General features: G+C 40.7%; 1 protein-coding gene across 2 annotated transcripts in view; it reads left to right on the top strand.

Annotated features, from left to right (window-relative positions):
* Window positions 1-18680, top strand: part of LOC124167904 — a 177453-nt gene extending 158773 nt beyond the window's left edge. For both annotated transcript variants that reach the window (XM_046545972.1, XM_046545971.1), the window contains exons 3-4: window positions 14197-14443; window positions 16873-18680. In XM_046545972.1, coding sequence (XP_046401928.1) covers window positions 14197-14443; window positions 16873-17004 — 379 coding nt within the window. In that variant the 3' untranslated portion in view covers window positions 17005-18680. The remainder of the gene's footprint in view (window positions 1-14196; window positions 14444-16872) is intronic.

Raw genomic sequence — 18680 nt, 5'->3', positions numbered from 1 at the left:
AAAGCTATTTTCGCCATCTGAAGAAATAAGTTCTCTCTGCGATCAATTCCAAGGCGGAAACTTATTTTTAAGGTCTGGAAGTTGATTAGAAAATGATTATAATGCAAAATATTTAATAACGGGAAAATATATAATTCGAGCACTATCTTTCCGTAAACAGAAGTGTCGTAAATACTTCTCACCGTGGAATTCATCTAATTCTACCTTAGAGCTTCTTATAGATGAGAGATGCTGTTAATCATCGATGAGAAAAAATACATGTTATATTATCTATTTCTCTCCGTCTTTTTCTCATGTGACTTAACTAGATTACTAAGAAAATACCATTAACGATGAAGCAGAAAATTAAATTTCCTGGATCGTTTCTCACTACATTTTATAAAATAAAGAATAAGCTACGGGGTTTCAGGAAATTAAATTCTCAAACATGATACCTAGGCTCTACATTTTTCAAATTCCAATAATTACTTTATTTTGTCCATGACCACTAATTTTATAGTGCAATATCTGCCATATTACGAATCAGCGAAGCGCAGCATGTTAATTTAATCCCCGTTTACCTTGATTCCCTTTTCTAAAGGCATGAAGCAACAATTAATTCCCCTTCCTCTGCACTTTATCCGTGCAGATACTTAAAGAATATTATATTATAATAAATTCATTCTTTCAAGTAAACAAAAGGCAAAAATACAATGCACCAGCGAAAGGAGATGAGACTTGCAGAGATGCATTTCCGAATTGAGAAGCATGCAAACTTCATGCCATTATCAACATACCACCCTAGGCAAGGGACTGGTCACATTGGTATATCGAACACTGAAGTTGAGCTATGTTCGGCCTGTACTAACGTTTGATAGTTGTCCATTCATACCTAAACCAATATGTTCTTATCTGATGCCTGCGAGTCGCTGAAAGGGTAAGCATAGGGTTGGAACAATAGTTTAAAAAGATATCAGTGCCAGGGAACTTGACGAAGGTCACACCAATCATACAACTTAAGCCTGAATCACACGATCATTTGTTCCATCCCTCAGAATGATAGCTCAAGCGATAGGTTTTCCGGGACCAAAATATTGATCGCTCGACCCATCATTTTCTGAATCACACAATCATTCCCACTATCCTTTTTTCATCGCTTATTCCGCAACTTTACGTATTTAAAATTGTCATTCAATTAATATACAAGCGAGGCATTACAATCGCTGTTAGCAGCCGTGCGTTCTGATTGGCTGAAGAACGGTAACAGGGATGTTTTTAGCGACGGAAAAAGGGACGAGCTGAGTGATGGGAAAAGTGATGAGATTTCCATCCCTCGAATCATCCCGGAAAATGATAGTGTACAGCGGTCATTTTTTTCCCCCGAAAGCAGTGCTGTAGATAGGCCGGTACGGCGTACCCCCTAAAATCCAAACTCATTATAAGCGTACTAGTTAAACTACCTTTTTAAATCCGTAAAAATAGCCCTACTGTAAATAGCCGATTGGATTTTAGAGAGAAAAATTGTAAATATTTATTTACTTGTTCAGAATTATCTCGTGGCACAACATGGAACTAAAATAAAAGTTGGACATTTCAATCGCGGCCGGATGTATAATACATGTTCAGCTGCTGGCAAATTCTGGTGAGTACCATCTAAATTTTTTCTCCACTACAGTACTGCTCCAAAGGTATGGAAAAAATGATCGTGTCTTCAGGATTAATCTTACATACCACCATACGTGTTTTTTCATGAGAACAAACTATTTAAAATATACGAAAAAAGAATTTGCTTCGAATGAAGGGGTTATTAGCTGAAAACTCGCGAAGAAAGTAAATGTTCAATCCTATTCTCTTCTCGTACTGTCTTGCTTCTTAGCACAGCGAAACATTTACATCGGAAACATACATACAGTGGAGATTAAGTTTATTTGGGACCACGGATAGAAGGGGCAGAGTCGCTAATGTGGGGCATAACTGGATTAACTGGGACAGGAAGCCGTTCAAATGGGCATTAAGTCGTAGGTGCTTGCCAAAACATTTCTTGAATATTTGCATTATTTTAAATACAAACTGATTTCGTACATTTGCCCTCACCAATATCTATCTACTCTCGTTTACCAACAATTTTACCGCAGCTCATTTGAAAGCGCATTTTCAATTAATTTTTCACTTATTCAAAACCTCATTTGAAACGCTACAAAACATCTGAGTATTGTCGCCATAAATTTTCACGCTGGTCATTTCTATAGTAACGCACAGCGTGGCGGTTAAATACTTAATGATGATGAGCAATAAATCGATAGGTAGTTAGCATCAGCTGACTTGCGTTAAACAGAACAGCGGGGCAAGCTGTAGTAATTGGTCGTAATGATAACTAATATGCACGGAATGCTTCGGATATACAGAAACGAGAATATTGTGTCACGAAATTTTAACTCTGTATAGCTGATGCCATAAAGAACCAAAAATTACTCGGTGTGTTTAGGTTGAAAAAGCACTATTCTTAAATTATAGAAATTTTGAGCCAAGTGCTCCGATTGGCCGCGAGTTTCATCTGTTGCCGGATGCTTTGGACAACTCATGACTTCGAATGCTTTGCCTGCCGCAAATCGCGATGTATCCTGGATATCCGGCAACAGGTCAAACTCGCGGTCAATCGGAGCACTTGGTTCAAAGCTTCCGTAGTTTAAAAAGGGTACGTTTTAAACATCATTAGTAATTTTGGTTCTTACTGGCATCAGCTATACAGGGTTAAAATTTCGTTACGCGGGGTTCGAGTTGGTGTGATGGCTAGAATGTTGGCTTCCCACCCCGTGGGCTCGGGTTCAAATCCCGGTCGTGGCAGAGAATTTTCAGAGACTGCCCGATCCCTGCTTGAATGTTGTGTCGAGGACATTTTGAGGACAGCACTACGTCCGTCGTATGGGACGTTAAGCTGCGGTCCCCTAGACGCCTTTCTTTAGAGCAGGCTAATGCCGACGTCGGGTTTCTCTCCACCCTTCCTTCCCTACCATTCCCTCATGGCGCAAATGACCTAAGCGGTCGGTCGGTCATACCATTTCGTGACACTATTTTCCTCCACCCAGTATATTTATGATGATACACTATAAATCAATAGGGAGTGTGCACGAGCTTACCAGCGTCAAAAAAATTCAGCGGAAGTAGCAGCAGTATTTGTTTGTAATATGGTAGTTTCCTTCATCAAAGAAAACGAAAGGCATTGATTGCGATTCGTTACCCACCATTAGTGTATTCATAATATACAAATTATTTGGTTTTAGAAATCACACTTTAGACGAATGGCAATGGTCAATTTTAAACGCATATGAAAAAGGCCAGATTGGCGCCCATGCGATGCCACTCCACGTGACGTCACAGGGACCTAGTTTCTATACGAGTAGATTTTAGAGGAGTTTTACATCGTCTGACATTACCAATGCATGTATGAGGCACAGAGCTCAGGGAAACATGTCTTAACAATCACCTATTAAAACTGCCTATGGTCAGAAAGTTTTCTTCGTTTGATAGGGCATCAATAATCCTTATTTAACCTAAGCGCTACCTGCTAGCAGGGTACCCTGCTACCTGCTAGCAGCCTGCATCGTATCAGCGCTCAAAGTCTCGCGCTAAGGTCACCTCACACGGCGACAGCGGGAACCAGAATGATATCCCACGGGGTTTTCCCAGCATTCATACTTAGCCGTCGCGTTTTCGCGCGCTTGAGATTTTTCACTTTTCATTTAGCCGCGAAAAATAGATATCGTCATTAAAAAATCTAAAAGCGTGAAATACGTACTCCAGGAGCAATAATCTTTCGATTGAAGCAATAAAAAAATATTAGGAAACCACCCTATTGTAACTGCAGATGTGCACTTAATGCTTTGGATATATTGAACTTCTTCTTGTTTCTCTGCAGTTTAATTCCCGTTAATGGTCGCTGTTCCTGACTCGTCGCGTTTAAGTCACTCGATCCTGGGCTTCCCTTTCAATCGAACCCTTCTCCCTCAAAACATTCGCAACGTAGTCCTTCCATCTTCTCTTTCGTTCACTTCCCTTCCACTTGCAGATCTGGAATTCTACTCCCCCCATACTTCTCATCCCTCCTTAAAATATGTCTGAATCATTGCATTCTTCCCTCTTGCACCTTTCTTGAGACCTGAACGACGGAGATCAAGTTGGTGCGGTGGCTAGAGTGTCGGCTTCCCACCGTGTGGGCTCGGGTTCAAATCCGGGCGGTTGCAGAGAATTTATAGAAACAGCCCGATCCCTGCTTGAATGATTTGTGGAGAAAATTTCAACTTTCCGTCCGTCGGGTGGTACGTTAAGCTGTGGTCTTCTTGGCGCCTTTCGTTAAGAGCAGGCCAACGCCTGGTTTCTCTCCACCAGGGGCGTAACTATTGGGATATGGGGTGAGGGGATAAACCCCCCTCCCCCAAAGCTTCAGAGAATACAAAAAATATTTAAAAATATTGCCTGGTTTTGACATATAATAACTGAATCTGCTTAAAGTTAAATTTTTCGTGGCAAAATGATTAAAAATGTATTTCCAGGTTTCATTTTTCAAACATTTTTCCGTACCCGCCGTTGCCTTGGGGGGAGGGGTCGCCACCCCAGGGCATCCCAGGGTTCCCACTACATTATAAAATTCACGGTTTTTTTCAGGTTTTCACGGTATAAATGTCGTCAAATTCACGGTTTGTAGATAAGGCATTTTAGGCAGAAATATTGATCACGTAACAATCATCGGCCGCACGTTACTAACAATGAAACAAACGCAGCAGATGCCTTGAATGCAAACGCAGCAATGAGAGTGCTATCTCTTATGATGTTACCGATAGCAAAATTCAGGTCCGGCTAAAGAGTGTGAGTGGGAAAAATGGAGAGAGCAAGGTGGCAGGGAAGTGAAGAAGTGCCTGATTTTTTTGCCAGGGTTAACGTCTTCCAATCGCAGGCTTAAGGTCAATGTGCTGTCATGGCACACGGACCAATTAATAGTTGCGCTTTTGAATACGCGTGTGCAGATAATTGCGTGGACAGTGTCTGCACGTGCCTCGGCCTTGAAACATGATCGAAACATCGATTTTTCTATTATTCTGTCATTCGTAGTTCTACAATCAAGTTTGAGAGATTTCAAAGGTTTTATGACGAAATTCACGGCTATTTCCAGGTTTTTTCACGGTAGATGAAATTCACGGCTTATTCACGGTTTTAAGGTTTTCACGTTTGAGTGGATCCGATTCCCCCCAAAGCATATTCCTAGTTACGTCACTGCTCTCCACCATTCCTTACCTACCCTTTCCTCATGGCGCAAATAACCTCAGCTTTCGGTCGCCTCCTCCATGCCATACCTCAACGACTCGGATATATATATAACAGCCGCTTAATTTGGGCGAATTGTCCCGGTCCGGATGGGACTCAAGTAAGCGCACGCCACTGTATGGTATGGTATTTGGAGGAGGCGACCGACAGCTGAGGTGATTAGCGCCATGAGGGAAGGGTATGGAAGGAAGGGTGGAGAGAAACCCGGCGTCGGCATTAGCCTGCTCTTAACGAAAGGTGCCAAGGGGACCACGGCTTAACGTCCCATCCGACGGACGGAGTGTTGCGCTTGAAATATCCTCCACACAACACTCAAGCAGGGATCGGGCAGTCTCTGAAAATTCTCTGCCACTGCCGGGATTTGAACCCGATCCCGCCGGGTGGGAAGCCAACACACTAGCCACCACACCAACCCGATCCCCGCAATCCACTGTATGTTCTACCTAGAGATGGTCTGGCAAGGAGGGCTGGTCGACAACCGCCGACGGCCCTGAGGTCCCCCACCACATGGCTCGCGTCCATCGTGAAGCGTACACGAAAGGTGTAATTTAAAAAAATGACTCGGATAACTTGAACCAAAAAGTTTTTGCAACAAAACAAACCCTGAGTTTTCATTAGTAGCTTCGTTTACAACAAACTCAGTTTAAAAAGATTATATAAAAATATGTAAAATAAAAGTGTCAGAATATAAAAGAGGACCTGATGCATTTTGTTGAAAGGGTTATTCAAAATGGTTATTTTAGAGATCTTTTTTTTTTTATTTCAGTGCAGTTTCAAAGAGCGAATTCACTAAATAGATAATAGAGCCATAATACATCATTACATTTTATAAGCTGTGAAACTATCATTTTCGGTGGTATTATTTCTTACGAAATCGCTATTGTTTATTAACTTTTATCTAGTTTTTTAAAGAGCCATAATAGCGTCAAAATCCATTTTCGAACATGCAATTCACTAAATTTTTCCAGGGGTGGAACCCCTTCATCTCTCGGTAAGGAGGGACAGTTCATGAGTCCCGCGGGCCACATGTGATGGCCCGACACAGATTTTGTGATGCCCGACAGAATTTAAAAAATGATCGGGTACACTTGTCTCAAAATTGGTTCTATAATTATATGTGCTAACAGCTAGATATCTAACTATTATAAAGTTAACCAAATAAATAAGTTGAATGTTGGTGGTTGCTTTCGGGAATAGCTGCGTAAGTATATAGGTTATATAGGTTTCGTTAACCCATTGTTGTTAAGCTCGGGACGAGAACGGTTTCCCTCCTATTCCCTTGAAAACGCTCCCAGTAGGAGAAGTGAAACGACGAGCAGATAATGTTACCTACGCAGAATTTTCCGAAAGCAACCACCAACATTGATAAAAGAAGCTATGAAAATCTTCATACGAAAAAAAACTAATAATTTGAATAGAACTACCACTATTGCTTAATTTTTATTGTACAATTTATATTTTTTCTGAAATTAATTATAATGTTAACTGATGAATACAATCATAGTAAAAGGTGCGGTCCTCCGATAACCTTCGCCCATACAAAGTGGCCCAAACAATAGCCCACTCCTGCTCTAGACTGTCCCTGATTCTCACCAACTCTCTTCACTCCTCAAGGCCACCATCGAAAAACCCGCATGAAAACCCTTTAAAACCCATCCGCAAACCTACACCACGGAATCCCTTTAACGACACTCACCCCTTCGCCGTCCCTGGAACATTAAATAGCAAAAAAAAACACGGCCAACCTTTTTCCCGTCCCCGACAAAAAAAATACCTCTTTCACCAACACACATACCTCCACCAGAGAAACCTTCAAACCAACCACGGCTCCAAGGCGTCTCTCCCCACTGTCCTCGCATCCAAAAAAAGAAAAAAAAACCTTCACCATCAACGTCGATCGGGAAGAAAATACGGAATCGATTCTAGCGCCATTCTTTTTTTTCCACCTATTTTTTCCGCTTCTCCCAAACTGATTTCCCCCTCTCGCCAACCCCTATGCTACTTCGAGAATCTAGGGGAGGCGGTCGCAGAAAGCAGTTTTTTGCATGTCCCGACACTCCATTCGACAATTCCATTTGCTCGCCTTCAAACATCTCCCAGTCCCACCCTTGAGGTATCTTACTTCTCCCTCTCTTTCGTCTTGTGATGCCGACGACGGAGCTTTTGTTTGCATTGTAAAAAGAGACGGGGGGGGGGGGGGGGACGAAGACTGCGAAGGATGGATGGGTGGTGTCGAGGGGTGCGTAATGCCTCGTTCAGACTGCTTTCGTACCAGCGATCGTACGAACGAGCGTGCATTCACACTGCGACGGTGCAGAACAGGGCCGGATCAAAGGGGGCCCAAGGGGTCTGTTCTGGGCCCTGGGTCACCCACCAACTCAGGGCTACCTACCACAGTGGCGCAGCGAGGGGGGGGTTTGGGGGATAAACCCCCAAAGTTGATAAACTCCCAGAGCTCAGAGAAATATTTAAGTTTAATCCATTTTACTTAATCGGATTAGGATTAATTATAGAATAGTGTTAGGATTAATCAAATATCCCTCGGAAAGCCGGTAAACTCGCCATTTTGAACCATTAAACTTAAATTTTTTCTGGAGGAGGACCCCCGCAAATCCCGCTTACCCTAGCCGGTATGCAATACCCCGACACCCCTTAGCATTAGTTGTGCCTAAAACCCCCTCTAGTCTCAATTTTTAGCTGCGCCCCTGGCCTACCAAGCATGAGCTTTCCACCAATACAGAGGTACTATTAAAGCATTCTTCCGATTAAGGTAAGTTTCCATGGAGAACTTAAGAATTCTGGGAGCCTCCCCCTCCTTCAAGCACTTCCCTTTTAAATTCACAATAAGGTCTATTCCCTTTCATTCTATCTAAAAATCCTATTACCTGCTCAGCACCTTGAACCCTTGGGCCTCCCACCAAAATGGGCCTTTGGCCACCCACATCCTAAATCCGGCCCTGGTGCAGAGTCCTCTGGATTGCCGATAATACACTACATAGTAGCATGTGCAGCAACAATACACAACCCTATGAGGGAGTAGAGTAGAGAAATGCCATCCAAGGGACTCTGCGACGGTGAAACCCTTGCTACCCTTCATTGCTGAAATATAAAGGGAACGAGAACTGACTGCTAACAAAGCTGAACTCTGCATTCTCTTCGGGTTTTCATCGCGTCCGTTGTGTTTTGGCGACAATAGTTTCGCTGACATTCCAGCCAGCGTCTTCAGGTCGAAGGAAACTGTTGTCGCCAAAACACAACGGACGCGGTGAAAATCCGAAGAGAATGCAGAGTTCATCTAATCAACGCCGCGAAAATCTTCGAACCAGCTAACAAAGCTGTTGAGGTAATTAGGGGTTAAGATATTACTGTGTTCAACGTTTACCAAACGTAACCTATACTCCTTCTTCCACCCTGATTCTTCCTTGCTGGGACAACTCTATGATTCACTCCTGGAGCTATGAGGGCTTCACTAACTTTTCGTCTTTCTCTTCTCGCTTGATGTAGACAATGGTAGAGGCAGAAATGGATGGCAAGAACGCAAAAGGAAGACCTCGAACGAAATGCATGGAACAGGTAAATAAGGATGTGAAAGAGAAGTAATACGTAGGTGTGAAAAGATTAGCTGATTGGAGAATTGAGTGGAGAGCTGCGTCAAACCAATCTTAGGATTGTTGACCAGTGATAATGACGACGACTTGGCGCTTCCTATTCCGGTTTCGCAGTGCCTAACTCATTGTAAATTGGCAATGTTCGGAACTACGTGTACTATTATCCGGACTTGCGTTTACACCAAAGTTCCGCCAACTATCGTCAGGACACATGGGCGTACCCAGCGGGGGAAATTGGGGGGTCAACTACCCCCCCTAGAAGCGAAAATAAATATATTACAAAACAAAAGTTATGGACAAATTTTCCTTTTGAAGAAAATTGATATTAGTATAAGACATGAAACTAAAATAAAAATCATTATTTTTTCAAGCAAATAATTGTAAAAACTAATAAATTGCTGTCCTAATTTCCTTAAAATTTTGGTTTCATTAACCTTTTCCGAGCAAAAAAGTTACAACTTGAACGACCACAGCTAGTTTTGCCCCCCACCCCCTAGTTTTGATTCTGGGTAATAATAATGATAATAACTCATTTATTGTTCTAGGAGTGAACTCCTTTGGAACATATAAATTACATAGTGGTGCGCAAGATTAATATGGTAATAAACCAATCAGAAAACAAATAAGGGAAGAGGTCATATGCATAGCTAACAATAGAAATATACAATGTCATCATTTTACAATGAACTGGAAAAGAACTGAATTTCTTTTTCTAACAGAAAAACGAACAGTAAACATACTAATAAACAAATAACACAACTTTAAAAAAGGAAATTTAGCTTAACAGATGAAAAAAGAACTAAATTGCTACTTATCACACAACAGTGGACATTAATCACATCAATGAGCAGATAAATGAATTACATGGTCAGTATTCATGGGTCGCCAGAAAGTAAGTGGGTGACAACCCTTTTTTTTATATTTCCTGTGATGCACTGTCTTTTACCTGTTTCGGCAAATCGTCATGGTGCGCCCATGGTAGGACAATCGCTGGTATAACCGTAGTCTGATCGAGGCATTAGAGGGGGTGATTGGTTGGCGGAAGATGGCGGGGCAGTCGGAGGGGGGGAGGAATGAAGAAAGGAGACGGGGGTGGCGCTCACAGCTCCCCACGAAAACCCTCGATCACCCAAGCAGCTGGCTCCCTCCCGCCAAATCTTCCCCGATTCCTTACAAGAACAAAATGGCCTTCGGAGGGAGGGAGCGACAGGAGTTTCGATAAATTCGCGCCACTTGGTCACGTACGGCAAACAAGACACAAAACTCACCGCCTAAGTCCAACGTCTTCGTAGGGTTACTTTTCTAACCGAGCAGGAGATTTAAAAAAAAAAAGAAATTTTTGGGGCGATACAATCATCCACCTATTTTAGTGCTACAAAGATATCTTTCACTACGGAGAGGCTTTTTACGCTTTTTACCCCGGTGGAAAGAATCACGAAATAACGGTACGCTAAGCGCGAAAGGAGAGGGAAAAATGGGACCTGGGGGAGAAACACGATTTATGAATGAGAATTGAAGAATATTTGGGTGAAGCAGGGAGAAATAACTCGATTCCGAATGTGGAAAAAATGAATAAGGAAATAAAGCGGTTCTATAAAAATTTTCACGGTAGCCTAACTGAATAAAGGTAACAATGCAGGACAATTGAGTTTGGCTGAGGATCCAGGAAATATTTCTGTATCTAGAGAAAAAGAAAGATTTGTATGAGTTCCTGAGAATAGTACCATACTTTTAGCACGAGAAAAGTTGAAATAATGGAAATATGCCCGACACTAATGTTTCTTTATTAGTAGCTGAAGACTTCATCTGAAATATTAACGATCTATTCATTTCCGATAACCATTAAAATACGTTAGATCCTCTGAGGCATTAATTCTACAGCCTACAGCAAACGTTGTCAATTCCACTGCTTTGAGAGCGACTCAATTCACTCAGAAGTCAATGGTCTTTTCGTCGGAGGAAAATATTCCACCCGAATAAAAGCAACGGATATACCACCACTTTTAATTTCCCAAGAGCTTTGAAGATTGGCCTGGCAGCGGCGTCATTATTTTGGCCGATAAGGCGCAGAGGAAAAATTGGTGTCCAGGGAGATGTCTTTTATAAGAACTGCACGTATGAAAATTTTTGTACGTACATAAAAGCGGTCGAAATTTGGGCATTTTTTTGGAAACGTGTAGCGTATGAAAACTTCGAGAAAAAGGAAAATATAGCTATCTATGATTTAAATTACCTCCCATTTTACAGGGAAAAATATTTAATCCTTTCCGTGGTACGAAGAATACATAAATTCCAGCCAAAGTGAAGCTTTGCATATAATTCCCCTCAGGCTAAAAATTCAATTAAATAATAATCCTATATACATAGGGGTCTTCAGCATTTTAGGAGGAGCTTTGATGCAAACAAAGAAATATTAATATACTCGTGGAACTAATTAAAACAGTCTTTCATTCTAACTAGGCAACACCTCTTGTTTTCATGGTACCGAAAAATTGAGTGGCTGCCGAAATGTTTAAAACAACTTTTCGATAACTACATCTTCGAGTAAAAGTTTCGGTCAGCATTTCCCGCATTTGCGATTCCATCTGCATAAAAAGAAGACATTATGCTGCAATAGCTACCTTTTCTCACCTTCCAAATCATGAATCACAATGCACACACGACCCGATAAAATAATTCACCCGTCTTGGCTAAATATCACTATATTTTACAATGAATCAAATCTAGTATCATGTCTATTAAGCTTACCGGTAACTTTTGCCTCTAGTCTTAATTATAGTTAGTTTATCAGTGCTACTGTAACCCGAATGACATCGCATATACTTAAGTGACCAATTCCCAAGTATTAAACCATTTAGGTACAAACCTTTATTCTTTTAGCCACTAACGCGCGTCTAAAAATATAAAAAGTAGTTTTACATCATATTTAACCTCAATCATTGGAATAATTCAAATAAAAAATCCAGGGACAATCATCCGCATGCAGCCAGTAATATGTGCCGAATTTACCAAAATATTCAACCATGTTACAATACAGAGCACCCTTTACACAATGGAAACGAGACACCTAGGGCGGGCTCGCGGGTTACACTCCTGGGGCAGGGATTCTAAGCGCTAGCTTTTTTCCTCTGCCCGCAGGAGAGAAAGGACGGGAAAGAACAAGGAAGGAGGCACCGCGATGAGAGTCCGACGACGCCTCCGGGGAGGGGATAGGGAAGGAAGGGAAGGGACGAGGAATCCCGCACCGTCACAAAGGCGGGCGGGCCCTACTAACAGCGAAACCAAGCGAAACGCAATTAATATACTACCAATCCTAGTGGATTTCCCTATGAGGAAGAAAAATCCATCGATCGAATCGGTAGATACCCTTTATACAATGCATGAGGGCTCAGGGGAGCCCTTCGAGGATACAACGCACCGGGGCCGGGACCAATCCCGTGGCTTATACGCCCAATCACCCGGGGAGGGGCTGGAGAGGAAGGAAAAAGGATAGAGGCGTCGCCGCGATGGGAGCCCGCCGACGCCTCTGGGAGAGGATAGGAGCGGAAGGGAGGGGACGGGGAAAAACACCTCAACGCTATAGAAGCGAAAAGGGCCCACTAAATAGCGAAACCAAGTATACGCATTAATTTTCTACCAATTCTAGTGGATTTTCCTATGAGGAAGAAAAATCCATCGAGTGAGATGTAGAAATTAAAATATTACTCGACACGCACCATGCCAGAATTAGGTCAACCAGCCGGAACAATATATCTACCCACTAGGCCACCAAGCTTTCCCGCATTTTACTTTCATCTAAGTAATCAAATATTAAATTTTGGCAAACATTCGTCAAATATTTCATTCCTTATTTTCTTCTTTAGACCGTAGATTTTTATTGGAACTTCCGGGGTTTGCATCCTGGGCCGTATATCGCATCCAAGCGCTCCATCCACTGTGACAGGGATCTTAAACCTTATATTAATGCAAGGGCCAAAAATCTATTACACATCCAGTGGGCCACATTGCTCAACGTCACTTTACCGTCACATCAAAAATATAAAAATAAAACAATTTCTAAGGGCAATAATCTTTACTGGCTAAAAAGTTTCGATGCGATATTTTACATTGTTTACTTTTGTGCGAAAAATCCACAAAGAAAAAAAATCATTCGCCCTTCCGCATTCGCAATCAAAGGCGAATGAATTTTTCGCTGTGGATTTTTCGCACAATATGTGCATTGCGGGTGACTCTCGTAAAGTTATGGCCGTAGGTAGTCGTGGTATACTTCAAATTGTCTATTTCTGACGAGAGTGTCAATATTTGGCTTGCGATACAATATTTTATTTAGCCTCTAGAAGGGCCACAATAAATTACCCGGTGAAACGCGGGTTAAAGACCCTTGCAGTATGATAAAGCGCTCCCGTTAGTAAAACACAATAGGGTAGTTTCCTTCATCAAAGAAAACGAAAGGCATTGATTGCGATTCGTTACCCACCATTAGTGTATTCATAATATACAAATTATTTGGTTTTAGAAATACCGGTTTAGACGAATGGCAAGGGTCAATTTTATCCTCATTTGAAAAAGGCCAGATTGGCGCCCATGCGATGCCACTCCACGTGACGTCACTGGGACCTAGTTTCTATACGAAGAGATAGGAGTTGTACATCGTCTGAGATTACCAATGCATGCATGAGTCACAGAGCTCAGGGAAACGTCTCTTAATAATCACCTATTAAAACTGGCTACGGTAGGAAAGTTTTCTTCTTTTGATAAGGTTTCATACTCTGCTACCTGCAAGCATCCTGCATCGTATCAGCGCTCAAAGTCTCGCCCCAAGGTCACCTCACTTGCGGCAGCGGGAAGCAGAACGACGTCACACGGAGTTTACCCAGCATTCACACTTAGCCATCGCGTTTTCGCGCGCTTGAAAATTTTCACTTTTCATTTAATCGCTAAAAATAGATATCGTCATTCGAAAATCTAAGAGCGTGAAATGCGTACTCCAGGAGCAAAAAAATAATAGGAAACCACCCTATTAGTACATTGCGGGTGACTCTCGTAAAGTTATGACCGTAGCTAGTCGCGGTATACTTAAATTTGTTTATTTCTGACTAGAGTGTCAATATTTGGCTTGCGGTACTATATTTTATTTAGCCTCTAGAAGGGCCGCAAGAAATTACCCTGTGAAACGCGGGTTAAAAACCCCTAGGATATAGTGCTCCCCTTAGTAAAACACAATTGCATAAGAATACACACCTTCGCAAGAAGATTCACATTTCCTCTTCTTCTTCTTCTTCTCCGGCAGCTTAATAGTGAACGACGTGGACGCGGAAAAGGGCAACCCTCAGGAGGAGCCGGAGGAGAAGGCGTCGATGGAAAGCAGCGACTTCGGCGTGGAAGTGGTGGTTGCCGTGGAGTGCGACCCATCGCTCGAAAGCAGCGACCTCAGCGAGGAGAGCAAGGAGGAGGAGGGGGGCTTCAAGAGGCACGGCACGCTCACGCACTCGTCCAGTCAAAAGGAACTCTCCGACGCCAGGATAAAACAAATCCAGGTGAGAGCCTCGTGAAAACATGGGGGAGGGAAAACGGTCGAACAATTCAAGTTCGGTGGCGGCGGGGTTAAGGTCTCGCCTACCAAACAAGAGGTAAACGAGCGAGCTGCGCCCGCTCCCAGCGGGCTTCCCCCGCTCTTTTCAGTGCAGGTCCACAGAGGGATAGGCGCGTTTCTAATTTTAAAATGTAGAAAAAAAGAGGGTCTTGTATACAAATTTAATTGGAATGTTCATGTACAAATTGAGGTCAGAGGACCTCTTTAAACACAACATTGGAAGTAATTACACTATCCTCTGTTAAACGCACATGATGACTCATACTTACGTATTAACAGGGCACTTGAATGTGGAATCAGCCGCATTTTGATAAAATTTATTTTAAGAATGCAAATATTGTTGCAAATGAACATGTGTGTCAGTTTGTGCGCCGTTAACGTCAGGAATATATACCGGTTTTTGTTTTTTTTATTATTTAAAAACCAATTTTAGGAAGCAATAGCAATATTTAGGAAGTAAGATATGCCGTCGCATGTTCTCTGATAAATTCTGTGCATTTTGGTACCTCATTTGTAGAGTTTGGTTGCGTGTAAGTTGAGAAAAAGGTATCTATACAGTAGAAATAATATAGAAGATTGGTTCATGTACAACGAAAAAAAGTTTGGGCGCATGTTCCACCATAACACTTATATAAAAGCGGTCATTGCCCCCCTTGACCAAACTCCTAGTTCCAGCCCTGATGGCTAGTGACCATCTCCGCACATTCCCATTTTCTATTGCAGGCTGGGACTAGCAAATTACATTAAACTGAGGCTTATACAACAGCAATAGGCAAAGGATAAGTTATTCACATCATGGATAAATGAGCCTACTTAACATTAATTTAAATGAAATTATAGAGGAACATGCGCCCACATTTCCTCCATTTAACTTAAACGGAGGGTCAGGGATTGTACGAAATTGGTTTTACTGTATTCTCAAAAAATCCATGACAGTGATGAGAATCAAATGAAAATAGTGAAAGGGAAAAATAAAGCTATTAAAATAAGAAAGAAATTCTTTTATTGATGTTCTTAATAATTCAGGGAGGGATTTTTCATATTGCACCACGAAACGCCTGGGGGGGTAGGGGGGGGAACTTATACATGGGTATGTTATAAAAATATTCCTGATAAAAATATCAGTAAAAATGAAATACTAGCAAATACAAATGGTAAATGGTAGCAAAAAAAAAAGATAAGGAAAAATTTTCAGATATTTACCCGATCTAAAATTTTGGTCTGAACTGTTATGGCAAAACTAACTGTTGGGCCAAAAAAAATTTTTTTACGACCTTCGACCTTTTAAATAAAATTTTTTGCACACATGGGATCAATAGGAAATTTTCAGAATTTCATTAGAGTGGTATGTATGCCTGATGTTCCTTGTAGAGAATTTATGTAACGGTAACCCTATATTTTTGGCTGATTTGAGCTGGCTATTCCATGAATTAGCTACATCATAACAGGTGCTGATAAAACCTCATGTCTGATAATTCCATGTGCTTTATTTCATACATATTTCCCCTAGTGAAAAGTTTAGTATACATTACTTCCTCAGAAAATTTTTAAGGTAAATGATTAAAAATGGTGAGTGAATAGTTTGATGTTTTGTGTGTGAGCCATCCGTCCCCCCTAATATTAATCACAAAATTTATCACATTAAAATATTTTTATTAAAAAAATTCTCTGAGCTCCAGGGGGGGAGAATTTAATCCCCTAAACCATCACATTGCATATCCATCGTGTAATGACAACGTGTTCTGAATATGTATATCAAACTTAGGTATTTATAAATCCAATAGATATTGTCTGCTGCTTGGGAGTGTAACGTTTTTTAAATGTCCACCACTAACTTGACAAATAATTTCAGTACAATTCAAAAACAAGCTCTATATTTTGAAACTTGGGAGCAAAAAACAACATCAAAAAGCCACCATGACTATCACAATCCCATTTATATTATCCGTACTACCACTCACTGAACCACCGCCATGAACTGCACCAGTGTGGGGGTCTTGAGTTCTGCCGTATTCCTTTCCTCCCATTCTCTTCTCCTCTCGTAAGCGCCTCCTTTTCTCTGCGTTCTCTTCTTCTCCCTGCCGATGTTGAATTCTGCCGTATCTATTCCTCCGCTCTCTCAATGCACCGCTACTTTAATTTTTCTGTCTATCTCTTCCTTCTCTCCATACACGACTCCCTCTTTTCCGTTCACAACAATCTCCCCGTCCCTCACTACCATTGTTAGTTTTAAATTATTTACAAACAACATGGTGGCTTGTTTACATTGTGTTACAGGAGTAATGATGATGATGAGAATTTTTTCATCAAAATTCTGACTTAAGCCAGATTAGGTCTCCAGGCGTCAAATAATGTCAAACATCTCCATTTCAGGGTGAAGTGGAAAGCCGAAAGAATGAATTTGCTCGCCTCTTGGAAGAGCACGCCCAAGTGGTGAAGCAGCTGAAGGCAATGGAGGAGGAAGAGGGTGGAGACGGCAGAGTTGGTAGACAACAGCTGCACTAGCACAATAGGTGGATGAAATGTCTTCCCCATCAAAATCATGACAAATCCTGCAGCACAGAAGCTGCTGAAGTTACTTCACTGTTGATGGTGTTTGAAGATCAACAACTGATATTATCAAAAGTTGTCACAGGGGAAAAATTCTTGGAATAGAAATGTAAATAAAGCAGGAACTCTTTCGAGGATGAGATGATAATACGTGTTGAAGCACAAAACACCCAACAAGAAGTTAGACACAATTTTTTCCAGCATATTTTTGGAAAAGTGCCAATTATTCAATGCTGATGTCTTCATTCTTGAGGGTAGCCATCAATGCTTCTAATGGGGTGATCAGAAGTAATTATTATGTGGCATGATGTAAGAAAATGTTTTAATGAAGATTGAAAAAGAGTATAAAAAAATTGAATTCACAGAGACATATAATGGATTTCTATTTGATATTATATTTCCCATTAATCCATCATATAATCAGTGATCAGCTAATTAAATTCTTTTTTCGTGTACAAAGCATGAAAAAAACAGAACAAATTCCAAATATTATGGTAACATAATTATAATTACCAGTTTCAACCCTAAAAACTTAAGTATTACCTAAAGCACTCAGGTTTTTCGATTTTTTTCAAAACACCTACCACAAAAGAATTATTTATATTGCATAAAAATAATAGCATTCATGAACAAAGTGAGGAAAAGCTGCCATGGTACTTAAAAAGAGTACATTAATTTTACAGCATACTATTTAAGAATGTGAAATTCGGTTCCGCAATATATTTTGGGCAACATTTAACTTTGTTAATGAGTCAACTTCCAATAAGGTACCAAAAATTTAGCCTCAATGACCTATTCACAATTGTATGAGATGTATATAAGCAGGGTTTTGTCATTCGATGTGCATGTCTCCTATTACAAATGCATATATTTTGCCTCTTAAAAAACCCATACCTACCAACCATGAGTGTATAGTACCATTGTGAGCTCTGATCAGATTAATCACGAGACCATCGCTATATGTTCCAAGCATAAAACTGAAATGAATTACTGTTATCTGAAGGGGTGAACGATAGTTTATATAACCCCAAGAATAAACCAAATAAAATAAAATTAACAGATATATTTTTATGTTCATCTGCATAGATTTAAAGATGATGTTGTTCAATGTTCGTACATTTTTAAACATGTACACACCTGTGGAATTTAACTGTAATTTGAAACAAATACAAACACAGTTAAGCCAGAGCTGCTTAGTAATTAAAATATTTCACTAGATGCTTGTTTTACCCTTGGTTCTAAAGAGATGATTGAATATTTCAACTATATAACTTGCAAAATGTACATCCCATTTCTAAAATCCACATTCCTTTCCAACCAAAGGATGTAAAGGGGTGATATTTACTGAGGGACTTAGACAATCTGAATCAAATAGAAGTATCCACTTGATGTACCTAATTACTCCTGTCAACTAGAGATCATAACCAATCTTTATCCAAATTCTTGAGTTGCTAATTATGATTTTATAACTGTTATGAAAAACTGTAACCCATAGTGTGTTTACAGAACTATTTTCCAAGATGTAAAAACACATTGTTATAAAAGAGCTTTATAAGATGAAAAGGCCACATTAACGTGGGTGATTTATAACAAAAGAAAAAATCAATAAATATTTGAAATAATGTTGAAAA

This window comes from Ischnura elegans, chromosome 11, assembly GCF_921293095.1.
Source record: "Ischnura elegans chromosome 11, ioIscEleg1.1, whole genome shotgun sequence".
NCBI classification, from domain to species: Eukaryota; Metazoa; Arthropoda; class Insecta; order Odonata; family Coenagrionidae; genus Ischnura; species Ischnura elegans.
This window is presented reverse-complemented; position numbering and strand designations above follow the sequence as displayed.